Source organism: Gallus gallus, chromosome 4 (genome assembly GCF_016699485.2).
Source record: "Gallus gallus isolate bGalGal1 chromosome 4, bGalGal1.mat.broiler.GRCg7b, whole genome shotgun sequence".
NCBI lineage: Eukaryota > Metazoa > Chordata > Aves > Galliformes > Phasianidae > Gallus > Gallus gallus.
Window position 1 is genome coordinate 64,632,646 of NC_052535.1, and position 24,472 is coordinate 64,657,117.

Here is a 24,472-nt window from a genome sequence, read left to right on the forward strand (position 1 = left end):
TGGCCGAGACCTTCAGCTCGTGTGCTTACACTGCCGCCCTTACAGGCTGCTACAGACCTCTCACCGAGCAAAGCGGGAATGCCAAGGGCAATAATTGGATAATTTGAAGTTAACCAAATGTTTAAGGGAAGGTGAGAGAGGAGGAGGTCCCACAGTTGAAGCTGAATACCTGGAGGAAGTGATCAATAACTCTTTACAGTCTGCTGTTCTTCTCTCTCTCTGTCATCATCACAGCAGATGCCCATGCTAAGCTACTCATCTTTTGCCTTTGGGAATGGCAGCGTCCTTTTGCAGGTTGTGTACCTCCTCCAGCCCCTCAGCAACCCCACGTGCCACAGGAAAGAAAACAAGTTGCAGGAGCGCCAGTTAAAAACTGTCTACACCCACCGATAGTAAGGCTGAGAGCACAGTTAGTACATTTCCTAGATCTGAACTTTGGAAATATCAATATATTTTTCCATACACTTATCAGAAGAGCTGTAACTATAAATAACTACGGCAGCACCTGAAGCAGTGCTGCTCAGTGGCACTTCACTGTTGTGCGAATTGAGAAACAGGAGCTCTGCTTACAGGAGAATGTTAGGTACCTGGCGAGATTAGCAATCCAAAGGTTAGCTACCTCAGCACCAGCCATACAAATTCCAGACCTCAGCAGTCAGAGGGCAGTGGGTAACAACCAAGAATTCCAATCTTCAGCATTCAGGGCAGCACACAGCCTCTTTCAAACACCTTTGGCAACTCTGTTTTCACATAGGAAGTAAGCGTAAGTCAGCCTGAGGATATACCTCTGTAGCACATCACACAGATGGGTGCAGCCACTGCTTTGCATCTCAGCAATAACATCAGCCCGAGGCTGTGGCAGCAACCTGCCATCAGAGCTGGCTTCTGGGTCACAGCAAGGTGAGCTGCAAGAAAATGCCACGTCAGCAGCCTCCTACAGCATCCAGCATCATGCAAACAGCTCAGGATAACTCTGGGTAAATTTGGATGAAACCGCACGATCCCCTTCATTCAAGATCCAAGTTTGTTTGATGCAAAGGAAAGCTGTACAGCAGCAGGCGGCCTTTTAGAGAGCTCTGAATACGGTTACTTACAATCGCTTACTTATTAACCTGCAGATTTCCACAAGTAGCATCTGCCTATCGCACCTCCAAGCAGCAGCTCACGAAACGCAGGCCTTCCTGCACTGCTCTGAGCACAGGCTGGTTTCTGAGCCCGACCTGTACTTTGGCTCACTGGGCTTCTTCTGAAAAACTCTGTACTGAAGATCACAAGTTTACCTTAATCTTTGCTTAGTGCACTTTGCCACGTGCAGTGTAATGAGGGCTGTGAATCAGTTAGGAGCCTTGAAAATAACAAGCACCAGTTTCATTTCAAACAGCTTTGACTGGCGAGAGGCTTTTTTCCATCCCTGTAGAACTGACCGTATCATCTAATTCTGTTTCCAGTGTTCAAGCCTGGAAATGAGTCGTTGGAGGTGGTTTGCACTTTGAAGTTTCCATTGCGTTTGCAGCCTGAGATGCAAATTCTTGCTTTAGAAGCTGATGTGGAAATTCCCCTGGAACTGGCAGGGATGTGTGCCGGAACTGATAATGCATCCCGCTTCAGTAGGGTTGGAAAGGCTGTGCTGGGTCATTGCTTGTGTTCACATTGCTGGTGTGGTGATTTGCAGAGCCTTATCTTCACTGCCTAAGCATCCACTCACCACATTTAACATCCTCCAGCCACAAGAGCAAACAAAATAGCAGAGAACCATCAAAAGCTCCAGCTACTTTAGTCTCTGTTTCTCATTCTACTGTGCGAGGCAAACTCAAAATATTTAAAAGGAAGAGTACTATTTAAATTGTGTACATTTCAGTTCTGGAAAGCAGGGCCTCGACTGGCGAATACAACAAGCAGCTCCCTTCCCCAAAAACGCCATTTTCTCCTAAGCAGCAGTTACATCCCAGGACATAAGCATTTGTAAGCCCAGGCAGACATGTCCCAGCAGCACAGCATCAAGCCCTCTCTGCTGTCTTGCAGCCAAGGTTTATGAGATTTTGTAATTCCCACTCCTGAAAATGGTTCCTCCTCCCCACCCGAGAGCTGCTGCAGGACTGAAGCAGGCAAGCATTGCATTTCATCCTTGTGGGCAAGATGACATGGCCAAAAGCATTAAATCAGACCCATACCTGGCTCTTCTGGCTATTCTTCATGCTTTTATTCCCTGCTAATCCGTATTCTTGTTTACAAGGCAAAAGCAAATCATTCTGGACAGCTTCAGAACTGACCATTAGTTACTGACCACTTCCATGCAACTGAGAGAAAGCTGACTTGGATGCTGTCATGGTACTGCCAGGTGATTCCTTACCCTGCTTTTCCCCAGTCCTCCTCAAGTGCTTGGCTACAGTTCCACAGCTTGCACATCTCTTTCAACGTTACATCTCAGGTCAGCCCCATCTGCTCACCCACCCCTCTGCTCTTCTCAGTGCTGTAACTCGTCACCTTAACGCACACACCACACAGTTCTCACTTCATCTCTTGGCTCAAGGAGAAGTAGAGAGGCAGTGACAGTTTGTTTTTCCTCATTAGAGATCAGTAACTTCTTCCAAATTTGAGGGTAGAGGGGAGGATGGGGAAAGAGCCATGGGGGAGCAGAAGTGAATTACTGCTCACTCTCCCAGCACTACAAGCATTAGCTGAGGATGCAGACTGCCCATAAGGGTAGGCCACCTCAGGTGTGATATCTGTCCATCTATATACACATCTTATGGCAGTAACCTGTATCTCAAGTCTACAGGGATTTCAAAACTGAACAGTGCCACACCTCTCCGAAGGCAACACACCAGTAGTATGAGAATGCAGTCAGGAAAGCTGCTAAAATCCCAGCCACTGAACCAGCCAATGTGCAATTGTCTTAGCCAACAAAACAGACAGCTGGGTCTGTGCACTACGAGGCTGTATGGGAGGACACTGTTCCTGCTATAGGCAGGGCAGCAAATGGTGCTGCTAAAAACACACTGGGAGTCTCCAATCACCTTCAGCAGGCTTCAGTTACACCGTGACCGGACTACACCAATCTTGGAACTGTGAACATTAAATCTCTACAGTTAGCAGTATCTGCTACAGCGCCTTTTAAAACTCTTGCTAAAATCTGAGAACATAACTCATTTTATAATAGATTTCCAACCATAAGTTAACATTGGCACTGGACAACCAAAAGCAGTAAAAGCATCACTCTAACTCAATAAATACCAGCCTATGTATTGCCTATTTTTGGCCATGCACTGGTCAAAAGCAGTAGTTTGCATCACATACGAGTTTGTAAGAGCAGAATGTAAATGTGAAAGTCGCACAGATTTGTTCTGCAACTTCATATTTACCTCCTAAAAAAAAAAAAAAAAGACATTAAATAGCTTCATTTATTCTGTTGATCACAACTGTTTTAATATCAGAAGCGTTTCAAGCAGCGCATAGGAAGTTCAGAAAGTTTCTACCTTAGGACACAGCCAACTGGTTTGGCTTCTGATCAAGAATTTTCAGCAGGATGAAGGGCAGGCAGCCTGCAGCACCGTGATTACCCAGCATTACCCAGCACATGTCTTAAGAACACACTGTGCAGCAGCACCACACAAAAAACAGTTTCCCAGTGAGACGTTAAAGTTTGGGCTCTTCCCTGCTTTGGGTTCCCCGTTCTTTTTTAATGTGATCCGGGTAATGCATGCCCTGCGGGTACAGGGTTAAACACACTGCAGAGAGGGCGTTCACAGGGTGTGGGGAAGAAGAGGCTGCAGCAATTGGCTACAATGCACGGTTCAAAACTGAACAAATCAGTGCATTACCCAGCAATTAACAACAGCGCTGCTGTCAGCACCCTTCCTTCAGGTCAGGACATGAACATCTAGGCCTGGAGCTGTAATCTGCTTTCAAAACACCCTGCATAAAAGGAATGAAGTGGCTGCAATCTTTGGTGCCCAAGAACCTCAGCATTAAGGGGTTTCTCTTGGCAGCAAAATCCAAGAGGAGGCCTCCTACCCTCCCTTCTCAAGCAACAATTTGGACAATCAAATTTGTAGCACTTGATCTTACTTTAGCTTCAGGCTAAAGTAGCAGATAAATAGATGCTATTAGAAACTCTATCTTCTGCTTTACAGGACTGCTACTGAATAGCTCTTACCATCTTATTTAAGCTATTAGCTCAGAATCTACTAGTTACCAAACAGCAGAGAGAACCACGTGTTTCAGTACCCCATATCTTAAGCTGTCAACATTCTCAAAGTTTTTATAACTGGTATTTATAACAGTATCCAAAATCAACTCAGTAAAGTTTAAATAAATCATCACTTTAACCTCTGTGGCAGGAATTATGGAATTATGGAACTGCCAAAAAAAAACAATACTGAAAATGACTCAAATTGAGACACTGTGTTTTATTAATAGTCCTCCAGATTACATTTCTATTCCTAAAAAGAAAAATACGAACATATCTAAATCTAAAGATTCCATTATTGTTCAGTCCTGGGAATGAAACACGGTTAAGCTGGACCACTTTATTACTTTCCATGTACTTTATAAAGTTTTGAAAGTCAAAAAAGGAAAAAAAAAAAAAAAAGGAGAAAAAAAATAAGTCAAATACTACTAGCTCCAGATTGCACATTGAACACGGCAGGCTGTTAATCAACACACAATTTCCTGATAAAAGTCCCTGATTAAGAAGTTTGCCCTCTAAATGAAATTTATAATATTATCTGTTGGTGGCTCAGCCACTAAACGGCATAGGAAGTGCTCCCTGGCTTTTTCTTACTTACATTATCCAGCCTCAGGCACGTCCTGGAACCAAAGTCTTTGGAGGTGGGAGTCAACTGTTCTCTCTTTAATGCTTTGTTCAACAATATGAAACAAAACGCTCCGATCTGCTTCAGAGAAGGCATAAGAATAACCTCCAGAAGCAACAGCAAAGGGGGCCATGTGTAACAGAGGAGGAAAAAAGAAAGCTCCAACATTTATGGACGTAGATTCTCAAAACTCAGCTGAGCCAGGTTCAGCAAACAAGAAAACCACGCAAATCCTACCAAGGTAGCAGGCACCACAGAACATACAAACCAGACAGCAAACAGATCTCCACCGCAGAAGCTGTCCATAAACGTGTCAATCCCACCAATCATTTGCTATAAAAAGTTCAGTGTCTCATCTTCGGTGCTTGTTTAACTATAATTCTGTACATTTATATACAAAACCACACAAGGATAGCTGCTAGATGCTTCCCATCCTTGTCCTTTCGCAGCGATGAAAAATATTTAAAAACCAGAGTCTGGACTTATAAATAGTGCAGAAAATGCAAAAGCTAAGAAGACGATGCCTCCTATGATTGTCACTGAAAAGGAAGAACAAACCAAAGATGAATTAAATAAATTTATCTTTATAATGTGTCATGGAAGATATTTACTTAGTTAAGAAGTCTGATTACCAAACAATCTTTTTAAAACTTAATGCTGCCAACAGTGGAGCAGCAGACACTATTTCCAGCTCAGTGTCAGATGCCCACACACCACTCCACTGTTTAATCTTATCTACAAAGACGTATTCTGGACCTTAGAAGGGACCTTGTGTATTACTTCAGCTAGCGTGAAGCTGAGGTTGATGCCTACTCTGTGTATTTGGCTACATGGAAAAAAATTGAGATACAAATTATCAAGCTGGAGCAAGTCATCAGTTAGGAGTGACACTGCAGATAGCAGTTCTAGCACAATTCAGGTAACTATACTGAATGAGCTGGTATTAAAACCATTAACTGCTTGCAATGGCCAGAAGCTGCTAGAAGTTGGGGCAATATCACTGCATTTGGCCCATTCTTCTCTAAACAAGCTAACAGGCTGGATGGATCTTTGATCTAACTTAAGGTTAGAACCTATTGCCAGAGATCCATGCTGGGCTTATTGATAGCACATTGAATTATTAATAGATTAGCAACTCATCATCTAAGGTCTTAACAAACAAGATAGAATACATATTTCACCTTTTCCAGTGAAATTTATCCCTTCACCTCCCTTTCTGAAACTGCAGAAAACACACAGACCCGAACACTGAACTGATTTTACAGAAGTCTCAAGAAACATTCTTCCTAAACACGTAACCATTGACATCACAGACATTACCAGCATTAATACATTTTTCAGTTGGAATGAGTTTTCACTTACCAGTCCTAACAGAAATTTTTTGTGCTATCATTCTCCCTCCAATAACTGCTAAACCAGTGCATAGACAATGTCCCACCGTTCCTCCTACTGCCACACCGTAAGGATCCTGGGGAGAAAACACAAAAGGGAAAGGAAACATCAACGCAGTGGAAAGCCTGCTAGTACTGCAACAACCTCCTACCATGATGGAACCATAGCTTGGCTCCTTGGTTACGCCGAATCAAGCATGTGAAACTCTACGTAGTGTTTACTCTGTTCCAGTATGTATCACTGTCTTAAAGAACAGTAACAGAGCCTTCAGCTAGTAAGACAGCCTTAATGTAAACCTAACTAATATAGGGGTATCTGGGATGTTTCAAGCAAGAAGCACTTTCAGGTGGTTAAATGTAGATGCAGAAATCACTCAGCTGCACTTAAACAATTAAGTGACGTTTAATGGGAAGGTGGCAGCTGTTGATACACACCAGCAGGAAGAACATCAACTTAACTATAAAGGAAGAAAAAACACGTAAGTAAAGCTAAGAACCGCAAATGAAAGCTTTCAGTAGCTAAAACATTCCAACTGCTTTATCCAGCTCAAGTTTGTCAACAAGTTTGTGCTTTATACTCTGATGCCCCAATAGAAAAATTAACCAAAGAGGGGAGTATTGTAGAATTTAAGTCCAGAGGATAATAAACTGCTTTCAAAATGTATTGTCAACAACAGCTTTCACACAACACTGCGTAATGAGCATCACCTCACTACAGTAACAAATCCACTACAAAAAGAAGTTTCCGAGATCTGCTTACAAATTACAGCATATATATTAAACAGCTCATAAAACAGAACAGAAACAGGAAAGAAAAATCTTTTAATGACAGATGAAGAAGGCAAGGTAAGAGCCTGATTTTCTGCTGCATTAAGATGAACTAGGGAAGGTGGAGTTAAGTCCTGCAAAGCTTTCCTTCAGGAAACAAAGCAAGACTTCCAGCTCAGAGGAGAAAAAGCTACTGCCTCACTTCAGGAGGAATGCATGAAATTTCTAACATGCCAACAAAAACTGTCCAGGAAACGATCTGATATAAGGAAAAAACACTGACCGATCAAGACAACCAGAAGCACAAGCTACTGAGAGAAGTACTGAGAGCAGTGGACAAAGAACAGACAGAAAACTGCTCAGAAGCCCAGGAGGGAGGCAGAGCTGTGCCAGGAGAATGCATTTGCCTCCACAGCTGGGAACAGTATCCAATATTCCTGCAACTCCTCATTTCTGTGCTGACAGCAGCCCACTGGCAAAGGGTGGATCCTGCCCTCTACTCCATTGGCAGCTGCTGTCCCTTGGAGAGAATAATTTACAACTTCTTTCATGAGTTCAGTTATCTTCAGTAGAAGTGCTCAGATACTGTCAAGAAGATCAGCCTAACATGATGTGATAGAATTTCAGTTCTCTTTCCAAATATTTAGGCAGATGAATGTTTCTTACACATAGAAAACTACTATGGTGTAAATTCAAGTTCTTAAGGATTGTTGTCAGGATTAGGTTTGTTAAGACAGACTTAAACCTTTCTCCTGGTGTATGCTCTGAGACAGTTTACATTATCCTTTTCTCCTCCAAAGAAACCACGTTTCATTCACTGTGACAGGATGGATACTGCTCCCTTAATGAGCAGTCAGAGTATTTTCTTTTCACTGAAGTTCACAGCTGACTTACCACACTACTGACAATCCCTGTAAAATATCTCTCCTAAGTATTTCTGTAATGTTCTTGCTATGTAAATTATTGTTTGAGAAGTACTTATTTAGTAAGGTATCCGAATACTTTACGTAAGCAGTATAGAACAATCCCACAGATAGAATGAGAAAAGATCAAGGCACCTCAAATTCATTTTTTGTAGAACTTGGTTTCGTAGCACTTATACTATCATTTTATATGTTAAAAGCTTAACATCCACAGTCTTCTTTTACAATCCTCAGTACTTCATGGACTGCACCACAGAGTCTGATAGACATTTCTTAATGGGACACTCAGAAAAATGCAAAAGAGAAGTCAACCTGTGATAGGATGGGCTTAAACAACTTATCCAGCACCATACAAAATCTTTGGTGGGGGCAGTAATAATGATTTCTGGTTTGCCAAGATGGCATGTAGCCACCTGAACAATGAGATCCTCTTCTCTCACCTGTTTCCTGCCTCACTAGCTCTCAGTGCCTTCCCTACACTGTGATAAAGGCAAAAGGTTCCTACAGATTATAGCCTCCTTCATTATGCAGCCTTCACTTATCCCCAGGGAAGGTCTGAGAGTGCATTAAGAAAGCACAAGTCCTAGGAAAAAGATGTAAATGATCTCAATGCATGGAAAAAACACAGGGCAACTACTGAAGGCTTACAGTCAGCCTTTTAATAAGCCTGATTTTCCTGTAAATGTATAACAATTACATACATTCTGATCATCATGCTGAGTATCATTTCATTTATGGTACTGCATACTGCACAGCAGTTCAGAATTTTAGTTCCACATACTTTAACAAATTTATTTAGATTTTTAAAAAAGCAGTATCTTATCAACAGTTTCAAATCCGCTAGGATTAAGGTCTCTTTGTAAAGCTGCTGTGTTAAGGCTGTGTTATCTCACAGATCAAAGAAAAAGTAGTTCTATAACATCCCTATCTTCACACCGTATCAAATAATTGTATTCAGCTGCATGACGTCAAACAACTCTTTTCAGAAATGCCCGTGCAGTTCTGATCATGTGACCATGGTTATAACAGTATGCAGAGCCTCCATGCGTTTATTTCCATGTCTCTGCACAGCTGTGACATTAAGTAAGGCACTATAAAGCAGCAGGTGTGAATGTGACACCTTACGCAAGGATATTTGGTCTCTTTTACCTACCTGCAGACGACCCAAGGAGAGCAAAAGAAGGGGCATCCTGCAGCACTCACCTCTCTGGCTGCCAAGACGATGGTTGTTAACTGGGAACGATCACCCCACTCTGCTAAAAATGTTAAAGTAAACGCTTGTACAAAGATGGGAGAAATAAAATGGAGCCATTTCTTCTGAGGTATAGTGGCAGTTGATCCCGTTTCCACATCCCCTGGCCCATTTAACAGTTTAGTTCTCTGAAGCTGTAGAAGACAAAGGAAATTAAAATATATACATAAGATTAGAAATGTCAGCTAAACAATCCAAATGAAATACTTCAACTGTAAAGCTGTTAATTTAACATCTGGAATGCTATTAGCCACTGACTGTGCATTACTAACACATTATTTATATTAGATGGTATTTTTTAAAGCTTACTACGTATATATAATGTTTAATATAATATATAAATATCGCCTCTGATCTCCAATTGCTGATAGTTTTAAATCTTGCAATCACATAGCAGTTACAACAGGAACAATATCTAGTTTCAAACGACAGATTGCTTCCCACCTATTCTAAGGCAGGAATCTCCCTTCAAAAGTGGTGGCTCTCAAATCAGGAGTGGATAAAATTGGCCCAGAGAAACAAGATCACTATTCCTTAGAAGTGGATCAGAGCATTTATAAAGTCTGTTAGCACACACCATTTAAAAAAAAAAAAAAAAAAAAAAAGAAAGAAATTCTACAGGGAAAGCCCCTTTTCTCCAGAGAAGTAGGATATGCCACAGATCTGGAATCATCTATTGAAACAGCCTCCATATGGCCACTTCTGTCCAGCTGACCACACGTTTGTTGTGTTAGACTTATTAATTGCAGCCATGGCTGAACACCCCAAACATGAAACTTAGTGCTGCTTTGCAACTTCAAAGCCATAACTGTTTCATCAGCCATAATTCACAAAGAGAGTTGATGACTTACTTCCTCATCTTTTTTCTTAATTTCTGCCTGAACTTCTTCCAGCTCTTCCTGGCCCTCATCTGGACTCATTTTCAAGCCTTCTCGAAGCATTCTGATGCCAAAAATTGCAAACAGTGCAGTTGACACATAGTATGTATACACACGGGGAATAACTGTTGTGGCATAGCCAAACAAAACTGAAAAGAAAACAAATGCATAATTTCAAAAATAAGAATGAATATAATTATTTTTCCCATATCAGCCCAAGCAAATTTATTTTGCCACTCAAGGTCTACACAAACTCTGCTCTTCCCCAAGCATGCCAAGAGATTTCACCTATAATCGTGTTAGATTGGTTACGGTGTATAACATCAATTCATTCTATTTATTTACATGGCTGTATGTTGGATGGCATCTTCTTCCAACCATTTTTTCATTTATTTCAGACCCATCTTCTTCATCAGATAAAAGGCAACATGAGATTTTCTACAAGATAAATTTACTAGACAAGCCCACATCCAATTGCCTGAATTCATTGAATTCATGCCTTTCTTCTTTGGCTGAGTGCAAATACCCGAAAGCCACTGCTCCTCTCTCTCTCTCTCCCCTACACTCCACCAACTTCAACCCTCCGTTAATTTCAAAGCATTGATGTCACTCAAAGACTAAAGAACTACTTCCACAGTGCATCTACTTTTACGGGTATTGGATGTGATCAAACTAAGCCAAAACTACCTCTCAAATAGAAGAAATACGTACCCAAGACTGACTACTCCACAAAGATCACAGTTATAGACATAAAAGGCCTGTATAAATACAAGGAAATTAAAACCTCACACCTAATGTTCTCAGCTGTTTGGAGCACACTGTCATACTGCATGAGCAATGAGCCAAGTGGAAACATGTTAACATACGCATACATCCTTCCTTCTTGCATCCACACTGTCACTACCAAAGTAAGATTATCAGATCAAAACAAAATTAGGCTGCAGTACACACGCAGATGAATATCAATATTACTGCACAGCCAAATAAAACAGAAGAATATAAACCTCTTTTGAAAGACTGAAAATACTGCAGTATACAGAATGGTTTTTAGCATTAGTTGCCACGTACAGAGCATAAAAACAGTTAAATAATCAGAATGATAATGCAGCTCATTACATCACAAGGGCAAAAATGTTTCTGAGCACAGCTTGAAAATAAACAACAACAAAAAACCAACACCCACATCCTGATTATTTGGATGTAGAGAATTTAAATGAGCAGGAATTCATGAAATCACAGTTGGAAAACAACAAAACCAAAAAACTCCAGGAAGTTCTAACCACAGTTTCTAGGAAACAAGGGCAGAGAAAGGGAAAATCCCAGCTCCTTTCTGAACAGGAAAAAAAATAGGTGGGAGCCCTCATTTAGGGAATACATTGACTTTATATAGAAAAAGGGAGAGCTGTAATGGGCAGACGCGTAGAAAAGAGGCCACAGGGTGCACCATCGCCTATGATACTAAATAAACGAAGCACATAGTGCCACAGTGGAACAAGTCTCACAGACTAATGGAAGAAACTTTTACAATGCTATCAGAATGAACAGCACAAATGGAAACTGCTGTAAGACTGCAACAATAATTGCAGCAATGCATTCACAAAAGCTATACATCTGAAGACAAGACAACACTGAGACCCGACACCAGTTAAGAGGCTGCTTCCAGTCTATATAAAGCACTGAACACTGTTTCAAGTATTTCTGTAGAGGGCATATTAAGAAATGAGCACACACACAACCAAATACACGATTCATCTGATGTACCTAAAGGCTGCTCCATTCTGTGGTTACAGCTGTGTAAGCACCCAAAGCTACAGCTCCCCATGTGCCATTTGACACCTTGCTCCCCTTCCAGCTCTTTGCTCTGTACTGCACAGCACAAAAGTTCATGACTGTCCTCTATCTTCCACTTCTACAGCCAGCGACATATACAAAGACACAAGTCAGTCAAGGGAAATGTGACATCCTATTAAGCACCTTTCCCCTCGGGAAGGAAAAGACCTCAGCCCTATACTCTCTTTAGGTCCGCTAATTTAACAGGAGCTAAAAATAAAAAGGAATGAAGAAATGTAAAAGCTAAGGGATTGCTTGGGCTCTCCAAATTCCATTCCTTTTCCTTAAAAGCATACAGATGCCTAGGGAGCGTGAACACCTAATTGGACTTCAGAGTCAAATGCCACAGCCCCCAGAAAAAACCTTCAAAATCTCCACAAAACGGAAGGCTTCACACACCTACTACCTTCAATTTCATTTCAGTTAAGGCTTGCTAATAAATACAGACTTTATCCAGCACATTTAAACATGCAAAACAAAACAACACAAGGGCTAACCTGATAAGCACGTCATCAGTCCTAAGGCAAGCATAGCACCAGCCAGTACAGTCAAACGGTTGTATCGCATTGCCATGATGGCTGCAATGAAGAAGGTCTTATCTCCAAGCTCTGATACAATGATGACCGATATAGCAGCCACAAATGCATGAATAAAGCCCAAATTAGTCTTGTCACTTGACTCTTCATTGACAAGATGAACTGGAGCAACTGGCGAGGGCCCCTTCTGTCAGCGGCGGAGGAGACAAAACAAAACAAACACCAGTTAATCAGGCTTGAACATGTAATTCCTGGAAGTACCGAGCTCTCTGTTCCTCCTGTCACATCGCATTGCCTGGTATGGCATTTTAACTATACACCCTCTATGTGGTATTAGCTATTATTAACTAGTTACTGGCTGCCACCTACCTCAAATTAATAGCTGGTCACTTCACAAGAAGCACCTGCTCTGATTGTTAAAGCAGTACTTCACCATGCATGCTACTACCGGAATGTGAGAACCACTACCACAATCAAACAGGGGAGAAGAAGCAACTTTATACTGCTTTTGTTGCAGCTGTTGTCTGCTTACATGACGATGCTCAAGCAAGCAAGCAACTTTATGATACAAATACAAAGAACTAAACTCTTCAAATCTTCAAGAAGAAATTGAGCAATTATGAGCGCTCAGGAGCAAAAGGAATCCTTCAAAAATTTGTCAGGATCTCCTTGCAGAATCTTTGCATCTCAGCCCCATTAAAGTTTTATGCAACTTTTCATGAACTTTTTTGTACACACTGCTGAACACCAGCTCTAAGGCTCCCCAGTGCTCAAACCAGCTCAGCGCATTCCAGATTTCCCTCAATAATCAGTGTTTACTCTCATGAAGATTAAGACACCTATAATCAAAAGCAGACCCAAAGCAACAAAGCTGCTGTTCACGTGCTTGACCAGAGATGGCCAAGAAAGTTAACACCTGCATGAACAGAGACAGATCGCAAAGTGTTTCATCAGGAGACTTGCCAGAACTCCCTCAGTAGTTGAACAAAGAAACTAATCCTAAATGCTGATAGAAGCTGAAGAGCCCTGAGCTGTAACAAGATAGGCTTTCTTCTGCCTACACGCACAAGACCACTTCCCCCCCCATCAGCATGTAAGCAATGGGGGCTTAGTAGAAAAATATTTATCTGTTGAAAAGCATTAGCTCATTTGGCTGAGCTCTGCTGTCCAGCACAGCATCAGGTACCACCTCCCCAGTGTAGCTTACTGAAAGCAAACACACGAGCTGCTAAAACAAACTCTTTTCTTACAATAAGTGAGTTTGTCAATGACTGCTTCTCAGATGACACAAACCATTTTTTGTGTGACAGACCCCTAAATTCCTTTCTTTTAGCATTAAGAAAACGATCATCACAGCCTTTCTATCTTCAGCTCGCCAAAACACTGGCTTTTGTTTGGCATGTATGACTGAAGCAGAAAACATTAAACTACTTGAGAAAAATCTCCTCTGTGCTCCAGCTTTATCAGTATTATGCCTGTTGACATTAAAAACATTGGACAAAATTCATTGCCAACTTTAACCTCAGTAACTCACAATCGCTTCACTACAGCCAGTGGAGCACTCTTCAACAAAGTGGTGAACAGCAAAGGGTGATGAAAAATAACGCTTTGGTAAACCTTTTTCATCCCTTAAAAATCACCAAAGCTCAACCACTGGTGGCCAACCAGAACACAGATGACAATAGGGATGCTTGCTCGGCTACAGCAAGAGCAGCCATAGCAGCGGAATCACACACAGAACAAGGGAGACCTTCTGGCTGGAAGAGACCCACGAGGACGGAGTCACAGAGTGGTTTGGGTTGGGAGCGACCTTAAAGCCCTCCCAGTTCCACTCCCCTGCCGTGGGCAGGGCTGCCCCCCATCAGCTCAGGCTGCCCAGGGCCCCATCCAACTCGGCCTTGAGCATCTCCAGGGATGGGGCACCCACAGCTCTCTGGGCAGCTGTGCCACTGCCTCACCGCCCACAATTCCAACTCCACGTCTGACAGCGCGGTGCAAACTCTTCTCGAGCCGCGCTCCGGAAGGCGGGAAGCCCTCAGCAGGCTGCTCGGAGCTGCCAGGTGAGGGCCGGGCGGCCGCACGCAGCCACATGCAGCCACACGCAGCCACATGCAGACACACGCAGCCACACGCAGCCACATGCAGCCACACGCAGCCCGCCGCTGCCTCCGCGTTCCGTTCCCACCGCCCTCCTCGCAGCGCTGCGCTCAGGCCGGGATATGCGCTGTCGGGAGCGCTCGTGTTACCTGCAACGCTACAACAGACGCTTCACTTCCTCTTCCCCAGAGGCTCGAGAAGCGAACGTTACAGAGCTATCTGCTAGAATGTTACTTTTGCACTTCCTCTGTTTTTGTGCCCTCACGCTCCCCCTTTCTGAAGAATCCTCCTTCTGTCGCAGCCTTTGCGCGCACACGCGGTCACTCCGTACGGTTCACCTTGACAATGTGAGAGCGGAGCCGCGTTCCCGTACCCCGCCCCTCCCTCCCGCGCAGCCCCGGGGCGCTCCCTCCCTCCCTCACTCCGGCCCCCGCTCAGCCCCGAGGCTTCGAGGCCACGAGGGACGCGCTCTCTCCCGCAGGCCGGCGCTGCGCGGCCTCCCCTCACCTCGGCCCGCGGCTCGGCTCCCTGCCCCGCTCCCTGAGGCGCGGCCGCCGGCACCTTGTTCCTGCCGGGCTCTTCCTCCGGCGCGGCGCGCAGCCCGGCCGGCGCCGCCAGCAGCACGAGCAGCGCCAGCGCGGCGGCCCCGGACAGCGGGGCCGGGCCGCGGCGGCCGCGCTCCGGCGGGGAGAGCGGCGGGGAGCCCATGGCGGCCCGCGCGGCGCTGAGGGCCTCTCACAGGCGCCGCGTCATCGCCCCTCGCCGGGGAGCCGCCGCCGCGCGCCGCCCGTCCCAACCGCTTCCTGCCACGGCCCGAGAACGCGGGGCGGCGCCGCAGCTCGCCCGCCCGGCCCGCCCGCCGTGACGGCAGCGGTACGGCCCGCCCACGGCGCCTGGGAGGGCGGTGAATGGAGCGGGTCGCTTCGCAGCGCCCCCGTGGAATCGCCTGAGCGCTGCCTCGGAAAGAACGCGGCGAGGTTCGGTGCCGGGAAGGGGCGGCTCCGCGTCCCCCAGCCAGGGCAACACGGGCGCCGTGGGAGAGGGGCGGCGTTCCAAGGAGAGCAGTCGCTGAGGCTTTGGGGGTGTGTGAGAAATTAGATGAAATGGGAACGAGAGGTATCAAATGCCTTTTAATTAAATATTTTGTGTCATAAGATATACCGAAGTACATAAAAACTCTTGTCACATACAAAATATTGTTAAGTATACAAAAAGAACCGAGAATGTGCTGGAACAGCAGCGGCCATCTGCTCCCACACAGATCTCGGCCCCTCCCGTACCATGAGGAGGACCACACCGTCCAGTCGCTAAGTGCGAAACCCACCGAGCCCTGTGCTGAGCAGCAGCACCTCCGAGCTGCAGGCTGCTGCATGCAGGTCCTTGCACCTGCCCACATAGGCCCCTTAAGGACCAGGGCGGGCTGCTGTCAGCCCACGAAACACAAAGGATGTCAAGGACCTGAACTTAGGATGCAATCTGCAAGTTCTTTAGACAGAGAACCTTCCACCATTTTCCCAGCTTAAGGATAAACAAGGAGCGTTTTGTGCTCTCTTTATCGCTGCTGCTGTGAGTCACCCCTCCAGCACAGCTTCCTCCACCGCTCCTTGTGCTCACAGTTGCAAGGCACTGCCTGGTTTTCATTACCAGGGAAGCACAGAAAGCCAATACATCATTTGCCTCCCTCTGAAGAGTTGCAAAGGAAAGAGAATGCATATAAATATGTTTAAGTATTAGGCAAGGCATGAAATACAGCAGTTCAAATGATTCCCTGCACTATCATCTCTCTCCAGATCTCATGTATATGTATTGTGGCTTGCTGCACAACACTAAATGCTTTTTGCATAAAACAGGACTATAAAATGGAAAAGACCCAGTTAGCATCTCATCAGTTCTAATTAAGGTCTTCATTAAACTTTTTCTTTGCTTGTATGATACACAGAGACCTTAAGTTTCCCCACATAAATTAGCAACTCTGATGAGATAAAAATAATGAGTTTTTAACCTCTACAGCATAGAGAAAGTGTGCAATTTTGCCTTGACTTTAGTAAAACATTTCCCAGTTTGCACTAAATACACTTTAGAAGGCATTTTCTAAAGAATAAATGGTATGAATGCTTTTCGATGCTTTGGGTAGGAGGTAAATTTTTCCTGATAGAACTCATGACACAAAACAGCAGCCAGCGTCTGGTTAAAAAAGACATACAGCACCACAAACCACCACGTCACGTTGTGAAATCCAAATGTGATGGCCATGGATATATAGATGAGGAGTTCTGCAAAATAATGAGGGCAAGAAACTCTTTCAAACCAGTCCCCAAAAGGTATACTGTAGTGCAGACTTAAAACCTCTCCTGTAAGCAAACAGAAATTAATCGAGAACACATTAAATGAACTTTTCTACTCACAATTACAAAACAACACACTCATTAAAATGATCATCATCATTCTCTCCATCTGATCTGTCAGCTTTGCGTGTCTTAACGAAGTAAGACATCACCCTCTGGCTGTTTGTGTAAATACAGAGAAGGAAATGTATTTTTAGCCCCTCTAGAGAAAGAAGTGAAGTTGCAGAGTCCTAAGCATTTGAAGTTGCACAAGTCCTAAGCATTACCATTTGTCTGTCCTCAGGATAATAGAAGCTAGACCCTTCAGTGTAACTTCTGAAATAATACACATCCGTGCACATTCAGCTCTCTGATCTCTTTTCCAAATGGTTTCATTCAACCTACTGAAAATCTTAAGAGTGCCACACTACGGTATGAAAAAATACTGATGTTTTAAAGTGGTAGAAGCTACAGAAGCCTACTGGAACAACCAGCAAATATTTACATAAGTAAACTGTTCACAGAAATGAAACACCTTACCTGATTTGCTTTTTCTAAGATTAGCTAGAATCACAAGACATCTGTGCTGGTGAAGAGAGGCCCAAAAGTACATCGCAACGCCTATGATGTGATACCAGAAGATGTGCACAGAAAGTCCTTTTCCTGAATAAAACATGTTTCATTAAAATATATTTCATCTTTTCCTGGGCACTGTCCTAAAATAGTACATAGATATTTTGTACATTACTGTCTCACAAAATTCTAGTAGCAAGATGCTAATTTGTTTTTTAATCCAGTATCTTTAGGTACACTATAACATACAACTGATATATAATTCACAGTCTCAGATCTCAGTATTGAACTCTGTTTATAATTCTTACTGTCCTAATGAAAGACACTGCCATGTCTCAAGTCAACACATAAGTACAGTTTGTCCTGTTCACAGTGAATGGTATATACACACTATAAACCACATACCCCAGCAAAAGCTCTGTATTGAGATGGTCTCCCATGTACAAGTGAATATATCACCTCTGAGTATCCACCAGATAAGTAGCAAACAGGTCCAGATTAAAAAGGCTTTATCTACTCATACACAGTCTGAAGGCTGTTTTAAAAATAACTTGACTAAATCAACTAGACCTGATGTGGTTCAAAGTGGTTAAAGTGGCTTTGCTAAAGTCACATACTTGGTAATGACCACTTTGCATAAATCAGCCATGGGAGAAATGCTACAGTCAGCTCAAGTGTTGCAGAGAAGCAAGCAACAATTCAGTGGAATGTGCTGGCAGAAACAGGTCATAAACTTCAAATTTCTGCTGTATTAGCAGAGACATTACAGTACCAAAAGAAAGAAGAGGCTGGCTGATATAAGGCAGAGAAGTGGGGAGTTCTCAATGGAAGGCAAAGGAGCTGACCAAGACTATCCTGCAGGCTCACCTGAAAGGAAAGCCTATGGTAAAAAAACAATCTCCAGTTTGACAACTGGAGTTATCTAGTGATATTTGAAACTTGCAACAATTATTTTCCTTCACAGAGCATATCCATCTCAATGGAAACTGATTCAAAACAACTGCAAAAGTATTTACAGTGAGATGGAATAATGGTGGATTTCAGGGAATAACAGTGGTGATTTAAGATAAAATTTAGCAAACAAGCGAGAGTGTGTCTGTAATACTGCTTGGTAATGCAACATACTGAAATGTTACTTTGGATTATACCAGTAAGTTATTATTACTTCTCATCGATTAACACACTTCTCACGTAAGTCCTCCACGAAATCAAGCGAGCCATTTGCCTCTATGGAAAGAAATGGGAGAAAAAAATGCATCTTTGGTAACAATGAAGCAGGTACTTACCATTCCTAACATTAGTAGGTACTTGACATAGCACAGTTGAGCCAACAGCAACGTAATAGCCAAGTCCAAAGCAATACTGCACAATGTGGATGACGCCATTGGAAAACACGCTGGTATAGAGGCATTCTGCAAGTCTTTGAAAGCTATGCAGCCAAAGGAGCAGGAGAACCAAGAGTGCAGAGAAGCTTTCGCTATCTGCTTACAAATAAAAAACAGCAACTTAGGGAGTGATAGGACCAATTTAACCCCAACAGTACTTCAAAAGAGATAATTCTGCCCTCCCCGAAGCAAAATCCTTACCCTCTTTTTAAGCTAACCAAGCACTGGGGAAAGTATTTGTACATTTGATGCACTGCTGACTGCAGAGACTGAGCAAGACTACACCTACAAAGTGCTAATAGTTGTTCCTCCTAAAAGAACTGCTTAAAGCTACTAAATGCATGACACAGAATGATTTCCACCTTGAATAATGCCAAAGGGAACTGGTATTCCAGGAAAGTCACTTGGAGCCTAGTTTAAGAGCAGCTTATGAGGTAGCATATGAAGAATACATATCAAGCAAAGGATGGTAACACAGCTTTGTAATATTTATGTGGCTGCTTCATAATAGCTGGAATACCTACCCGTATTCTGGTCCTGCAAATCTCTGCCAAAAGCACTATGGAAGATCTGAATCCATGGAGGGAGTGATGCTCCAAGGAACTGAGCTTGAAAAAGCCTAATCAGCAGAAAGCCATTCCAGAGTATAGAAACTACGTAAAAATGAGTAAACCACCTGTGGGAACAAAAAGCATCTTCATTAAACTTAATGTTCTCCTCATTCTTTAGATGGAAATGTAGCTGCAGGACACGTTTGCCTCATGGTGAGTACATGCCTTTTGGCTCACCTATCAACAAGACTATGTTTCTTTAGAACATTCAAACCTTTTCTTTTGGAGAACTGGGGGTGAGAAGACAACTCCCTTAGTCAGGGAAGCAAAATAAAACAACACCCTCCCAGAACAGCTCATGTACATCTCAACAGCAATAAAGAGGCCAAATAAGAAAAGCAAATTCTGGCAAGCTTTGTTGCACACTCCAAAACGACTTGCCCATTAGCAGTTAGTAACCCCTTCGGGTGTTCACTCCTTCTTCTCAGTTCTATCTCCTACCAAGCAGAGACAGTGATGTTTGCTCTGCAGATTTGCAACAGCAAAAAATAAAGCTTCCTCCATTTTCTGCTTAGAAGACAAACTGAACTCATTCATAGACAAAACTATATCTTCAAGATATGGTTCAAGAGCTTCAAGCTCTTTCTCTCTCAAACTATCACTTGGTAGACTTATGTCTCATCAGTTGCTGGAGAACTTTCCCCACATGCAGGGGAAGCTCAGCTGAGAAATGCCCTGTGAGATTTCAATAATCTCAATTATGCATGTGACCTACAGAGCAATCCAGCAGTACAGTAAGTACACGTGTCCTTCAAGGGAAGAGGAATGCTCTGTGTCTGCCAAACCAACCTGAAATTAATCATAACATTTGACAAGATGGAAGGGCAGAGTTAAAAACCAGCCTGGGCTAGTGAAAATACAATGCCTGTTCAGAAATAAGATGCAGATGCATGGGGACAGAAGATGTCTCAACAGCTAGCTTCAGGATCTCCTCAGCTAGCAGGATTACAGGTTCAACACTGCAGTAACAGAATTGTTTCATATATTTTGAGAGCTTTATATCAATTCACTGAGAAAGCCATATTCTTTGGTTAGCATATTGCCTAAAAAGTGGTGGGAAACTTCTGTTGGAGAAAGGTCAATTCAGATGAAACCCTACCACAAGAATGCAATACTTTGCAATGCACTGCAACTAAAGCCAATGCTTTTATGAACCCTCCTTTTTGCTGTGGCTACCACAGAGCTTAAATGCATGCCTGGGAAACCTGAAGCCAGAAGACTGATAACAACAGCAATACATTATAACCTCTCTTTTAATATGTTGTGTCACAGTTATTACTATTATTATTATTATTAACATTTTCTTTGGAGGCAACTTAAGTGAACTGTGTTGCTGACAACTGAGATAGTGACAGGTTGCCTCATTAGGATGACTGAATCTTTGGGTTACGTAGCACCCTAATCCTGTCCTGCCAGACTTATAAGCTCATGTCACACCTACATTCAAGCCAAAGGCCAGTTCTAGCCAAAAATCTCAACTGAACAAAACAACGAGATCCCAGTAACATACAAAAAGCTGTAGTCTTAATTCTCTCTTTTCCCTGTTTTATTCTACTGAACATAACCCATTAAGAAGAGGTCTTCACAGTAAGTTGGTTGTTACAGTAACTATTTCAGAAGAAGAGTTGTGCTTGGGTAACACAACAGTTCTCTCGCCTTATTAGAGACTGTTCACACAATATCTAGATATTTGTATTAGCATGCTATTATCAGCACCCTGTGGTGCGTTTTATAAAGAAACTCAGAAGGAAGAAGATAATGACAGAACCAACGATCCATGTGGATCCCTTCAAACTCAGGATATTCTGTGGTTTTCATGACTGAGAATTGATTTAAGAAAGCAACCCCACAGCATATTTGCACAGTCACAGTCACACTCAGGAGTCCATCCTTCCAGGCTCCAGATCCAGCTTTGCTGTGAGGTTTGTTGCACAGATACTGCATGGGGCTGGGATTCAAGAGTAAGGAACTTCAGAGCCTCACAATCAGCACCTCATGGGAACCATATACTTAGCAATACTGTAGCTCCAAAGCGGGCAGCTTCTCTGCGTGGCCGAAAAGCACACAGATGAGCTAATAACATATTGAGCATTAATATCCCAGAACAATGCAACGCGCCTGGTAGCCGAACACATCTGCAGGCACCGAACGGGCACCAAAACAACACCTGAAAGGGCCTTCAACGCCCTCAGCTCGCAGTCACGGCCGCCGCTCGCCCCCCCCCTCACCTCACCTCTTGGGCACCTGCAAGCGGTGCAGCCAGGCAGCCTGCTGCCCGCCTCTCTTGGTCTTCCCGTAGCGGATGAGATCCTGGAAAAATGCGGAGGCGACGTCGGTGCCTCCGCCGGGCCGCCTCGCCTGGGCCCGGTGTAGCAGCAGCAGCAGTAGGAAGGCGGCGGCCAGCAGGGCCCAGGCAGCGCCCAGCACCGCCGGCATGGCCCAGGCGCGGGGCCTGCGGAGCACCGCCCGCCACAGGCCCGCCCCGCTCCGCCCACCGGCACAGCACGGCGCGTGGGGGCCGGCCGGCCTCGGGCTGTGCCAGCGCTGCTGTCTGTAGAGCAAGGGGATTTCCCAGCCGTCGCTGCTTTGCTTTCTTATTTCTGCGGACCTAACGTAGCTAGGTATAAATAAAGTATGTATTTAGAGTGTTATCTAGTGCCTCTCTCTGTGTGCAAACGGGCACGTTCACTGTTTCTCTCATGTTTTCGTTTGGAGCTGCCACTGCCTTGGGTACTGCGGCACGCTGAAAAGCGCTGGGGAACCTGCCAGTTGCACCCTGATGTCTGGGGGCAACCCGTGAACTGCACTGCTGCTGTCTGGGACACCTACTTTTCATTTTTTCCTAATATTACCCACCTCTACACATGCAGGAGTTCAGGCCTTCACTTATTGTGGACTAGAGTAAAACTACATCTTAAGTCAGGAAAAAATAGCTGAAAAATATTTTAAAGTCTTTAAGGAATCATAGAAAAGACCTCTCAGATTGAGTCCAGCCGTCAGCTGATCACCTCATGCCCACTGACCATGTCTCTCAGTGACACATCTACACATCCCCTGTACACCTCCAGGGATGGTGACTCCACCACCTCCCTGGGCAGCCCTTTCCAATGACTCATCACTCTTAATGAGGAGAAATGTTCTTAACATCCAACTTGAACCTCCCCCTGTGCAATTTAAGGCCACTGCCTCTTGTCCCAACACAGTTACCTGGAAGAAGAGGTCAGCCTCCACCTCGCCACAACCCGCTTTCATGTTATTGTAGAGATCTCAAGCCCCCCTGAACCTCTTCTTCTTCAGACTAAACAACTCCAGTTCCCTCAGCCGCTCCTCATAAGACTTGCTCCAGACCTGCTCCAGACCCCTCACAGCTTCCTTGCCCTTCCCTGGACACGCTCCAGGGTCTTGGTTACTTTCATGTAGTGAGGAACCCAAAACTGAACACAGTACATGAGGTGAGGGCCTCAGCAGAGCTGAATACAGAGGGATGATCACCTCCCTGCTCCCGCTGGCTACTTTAAATACAGAGCAATGTGCTTTTGTTTTTAGTGCTACTTCAAGCCATCCTAAAGTCAGAAGATTTTAAGATCATGAAGGAGTGGCAACTGTCTTGTAGCTCACTGAGACTGATGTCTGTAGTACACACAGGTACTTTCAGAGGAACTTTTGTCAATACAGCTGTACCTCCACAGTGCTTAGGTAAGTGTAGAACAGTACTTTATTTCCTGTACTGGATTGAATTATGTCATTTACAAGCACTGTATTTGCATTCCAACCAAATCCTAAACACATATAGTATGTGTGGGTTTTGTTGTTGCTGCTGTTGTTGTTTGTTTGTTTGTTTTCTTTTTTCTTTTTTCTGTAGGTCAAGCTTGATTGAAATATATTCTTGAATTCTACCCAGGACCTTTCCTGAACAGAGGCATAAACCTTGCCTAAATGATTTTGAGGATGTATTTATGATTGTGTTACTCCATCTTAACAGTAGATCCTGCAAAGCAGCACACTTAGCTGAAGCACTCATGGCATCAATAATATTGCTTTGTGAAGAAATCTTTGGAAGTCCACATTTTCTGCTAAAACATATGATGGTAGCTCCGTAGCTATAACAACAGAACGTGCTATAACAAATATTCTAATGTGAATATGTTTTATGCCAAATTTCAGGATTGAGTCTAATGTTCTTGCAAATTCAGTAGAACTGAATCATAAATCTGTTTCAGGGATTTCAAGCCCAAGCCACTCCCATGGTATATGGTGTGCCAGCAGGACAGGGAACCAGGATCTGACCTCAAAATGTGGTCACGTTGCTGGCTGTTTTCTCAAGGCTTAGGTAACTGGAGGAAGAAAGGGAAAGAATACAGCTGTGAGGCTGGGAAATAGCTTGGAGGAAAGAGGAACTGATGGTTGGCTGTTTTAAGTACATGTTCTATATATTTGCAAGTTATGCTGAGGAATATGACACTTTTTCAATATAACTTGAACTCTGCTACTTCTTTCATTGTGTATACTTCTTGCACAGTGGTAAGGACTGCTCTTTCTAGGATTTTTCCTCAGCACTTGGCATTGCACCCCTGCGCAATGATTTCCACTCTTTTTATGCGATTGGTCCCTCTAGGTGGCACCAGCACTCTGTGGTTCCTCGAGTGCCAGAGGAAGCTGCCCACTGGCCCTCGTCCTGCTGCCTGCAGAAGCCCATGGTCCTCCCTGGTGGATATCTTCCCAATGGAAATAGAATCTTGAAGGATTCAAAATAAAAATGTCTATCAGTTTTTCATGCTCCTGGAACTAGAGTTGTTTCAATGAGTTTCATGCAAAAATATTTGCAGTGAGATTAGAAGAACACAACACATTTTCAGCAAGGTGAGGAGCATGTAGGAGAGTTGTCTTGAGATGTTACAGCTTTGTATTGCCTGCTAATGTTAAAGAAAGCCTGCTGGGTTGGGCCATAGATTGCTATGAGACATCAGTTACAGCAAACTGTTTGCTAGAGTCTGAAGAGATGCTGTGCAAAAGTTGGGCAAGTGTTCCAATCACTGTCTGAACTGTATAGATGATGCCTGAGAGCTGATGTCCTTTATGCTCTGCTGACC

General features: G+C 43.8%; 2 protein-coding genes across 5 annotated transcripts; both read right to left on the minus strand.

The window, feature by feature from the left end:
• Positions 1 to 4,389: 4,389 nt before the first annotated feature.
• TMEM165 (transmembrane protein 165) lies at positions 4,390 to 15,885 on the minus strand. 3 transcript variants are annotated; one of them, XM_015285537.4, is made up of 6 exons: positions 14,997 to 15,310; positions 12,354 to 12,579; positions 10,000 to 10,175; positions 9,100 to 9,282; positions 6,177 to 6,282; positions 4,390 to 5,353 (listed from the first exon to the last, which is right to left on the minus strand). In XM_015285537.4, the coding sequence occupies exons 1-6, from the start codon at positions 15,195 to 15,197 to the stop codon at positions 5,277 to 5,279; spliced, it is 969 nt and encodes a 322-aa protein (XP_015141023.2). In that variant the 5' UTR covers positions 15,198 to 15,310; the 3' UTR covers positions 4,390 to 5,276. The 3 variants fall into 3 exon arrangements, 2 of the variants coding, with proteins under 2 accessions (XP_015141023.2, XP_015141022.2); XR_006939276.1 differs by lacking the exon at positions 12,354 to 12,579 and having other exon boundaries at positions 9,050 to 9,282; positions 14,997 to 15,885; XM_015285536.3 differs by lacking the exon at positions 12,354 to 12,579 and having other exon boundaries at positions 14,997 to 15,885.
• SRD5A3 (steroid 5 alpha-reductase 3) lies at positions 15,607 to 21,855 on the minus strand. 2 transcript variants are annotated; one of them, XM_015285539.4, is made up of 5 exons: positions 21,616 to 21,855; positions 19,296 to 19,447; positions 18,673 to 18,867; positions 17,354 to 17,476; positions 15,607 to 16,762 (listed from the first exon to the last, which is right to left on the minus strand). In XM_015285539.4, the coding sequence occupies exons 1-5, from the start codon at positions 21,816 to 21,818 to the stop codon at positions 16,581 to 16,583; spliced, it is 855 nt and encodes a 284-aa protein (XP_015141025.1). In that variant the 5' UTR covers positions 21,819 to 21,855; the 3' UTR covers positions 15,607 to 16,580. The 2 variants fall into 2 exon arrangements, with proteins under 2 accessions (XP_015141025.1, XP_420703.3); XM_420703.8 differs by having other exon boundaries at positions 15,607 to 16,840.
• Between the last annotated feature and the right edge of the window lie 2,617 nt (positions 21,856 to 24,472).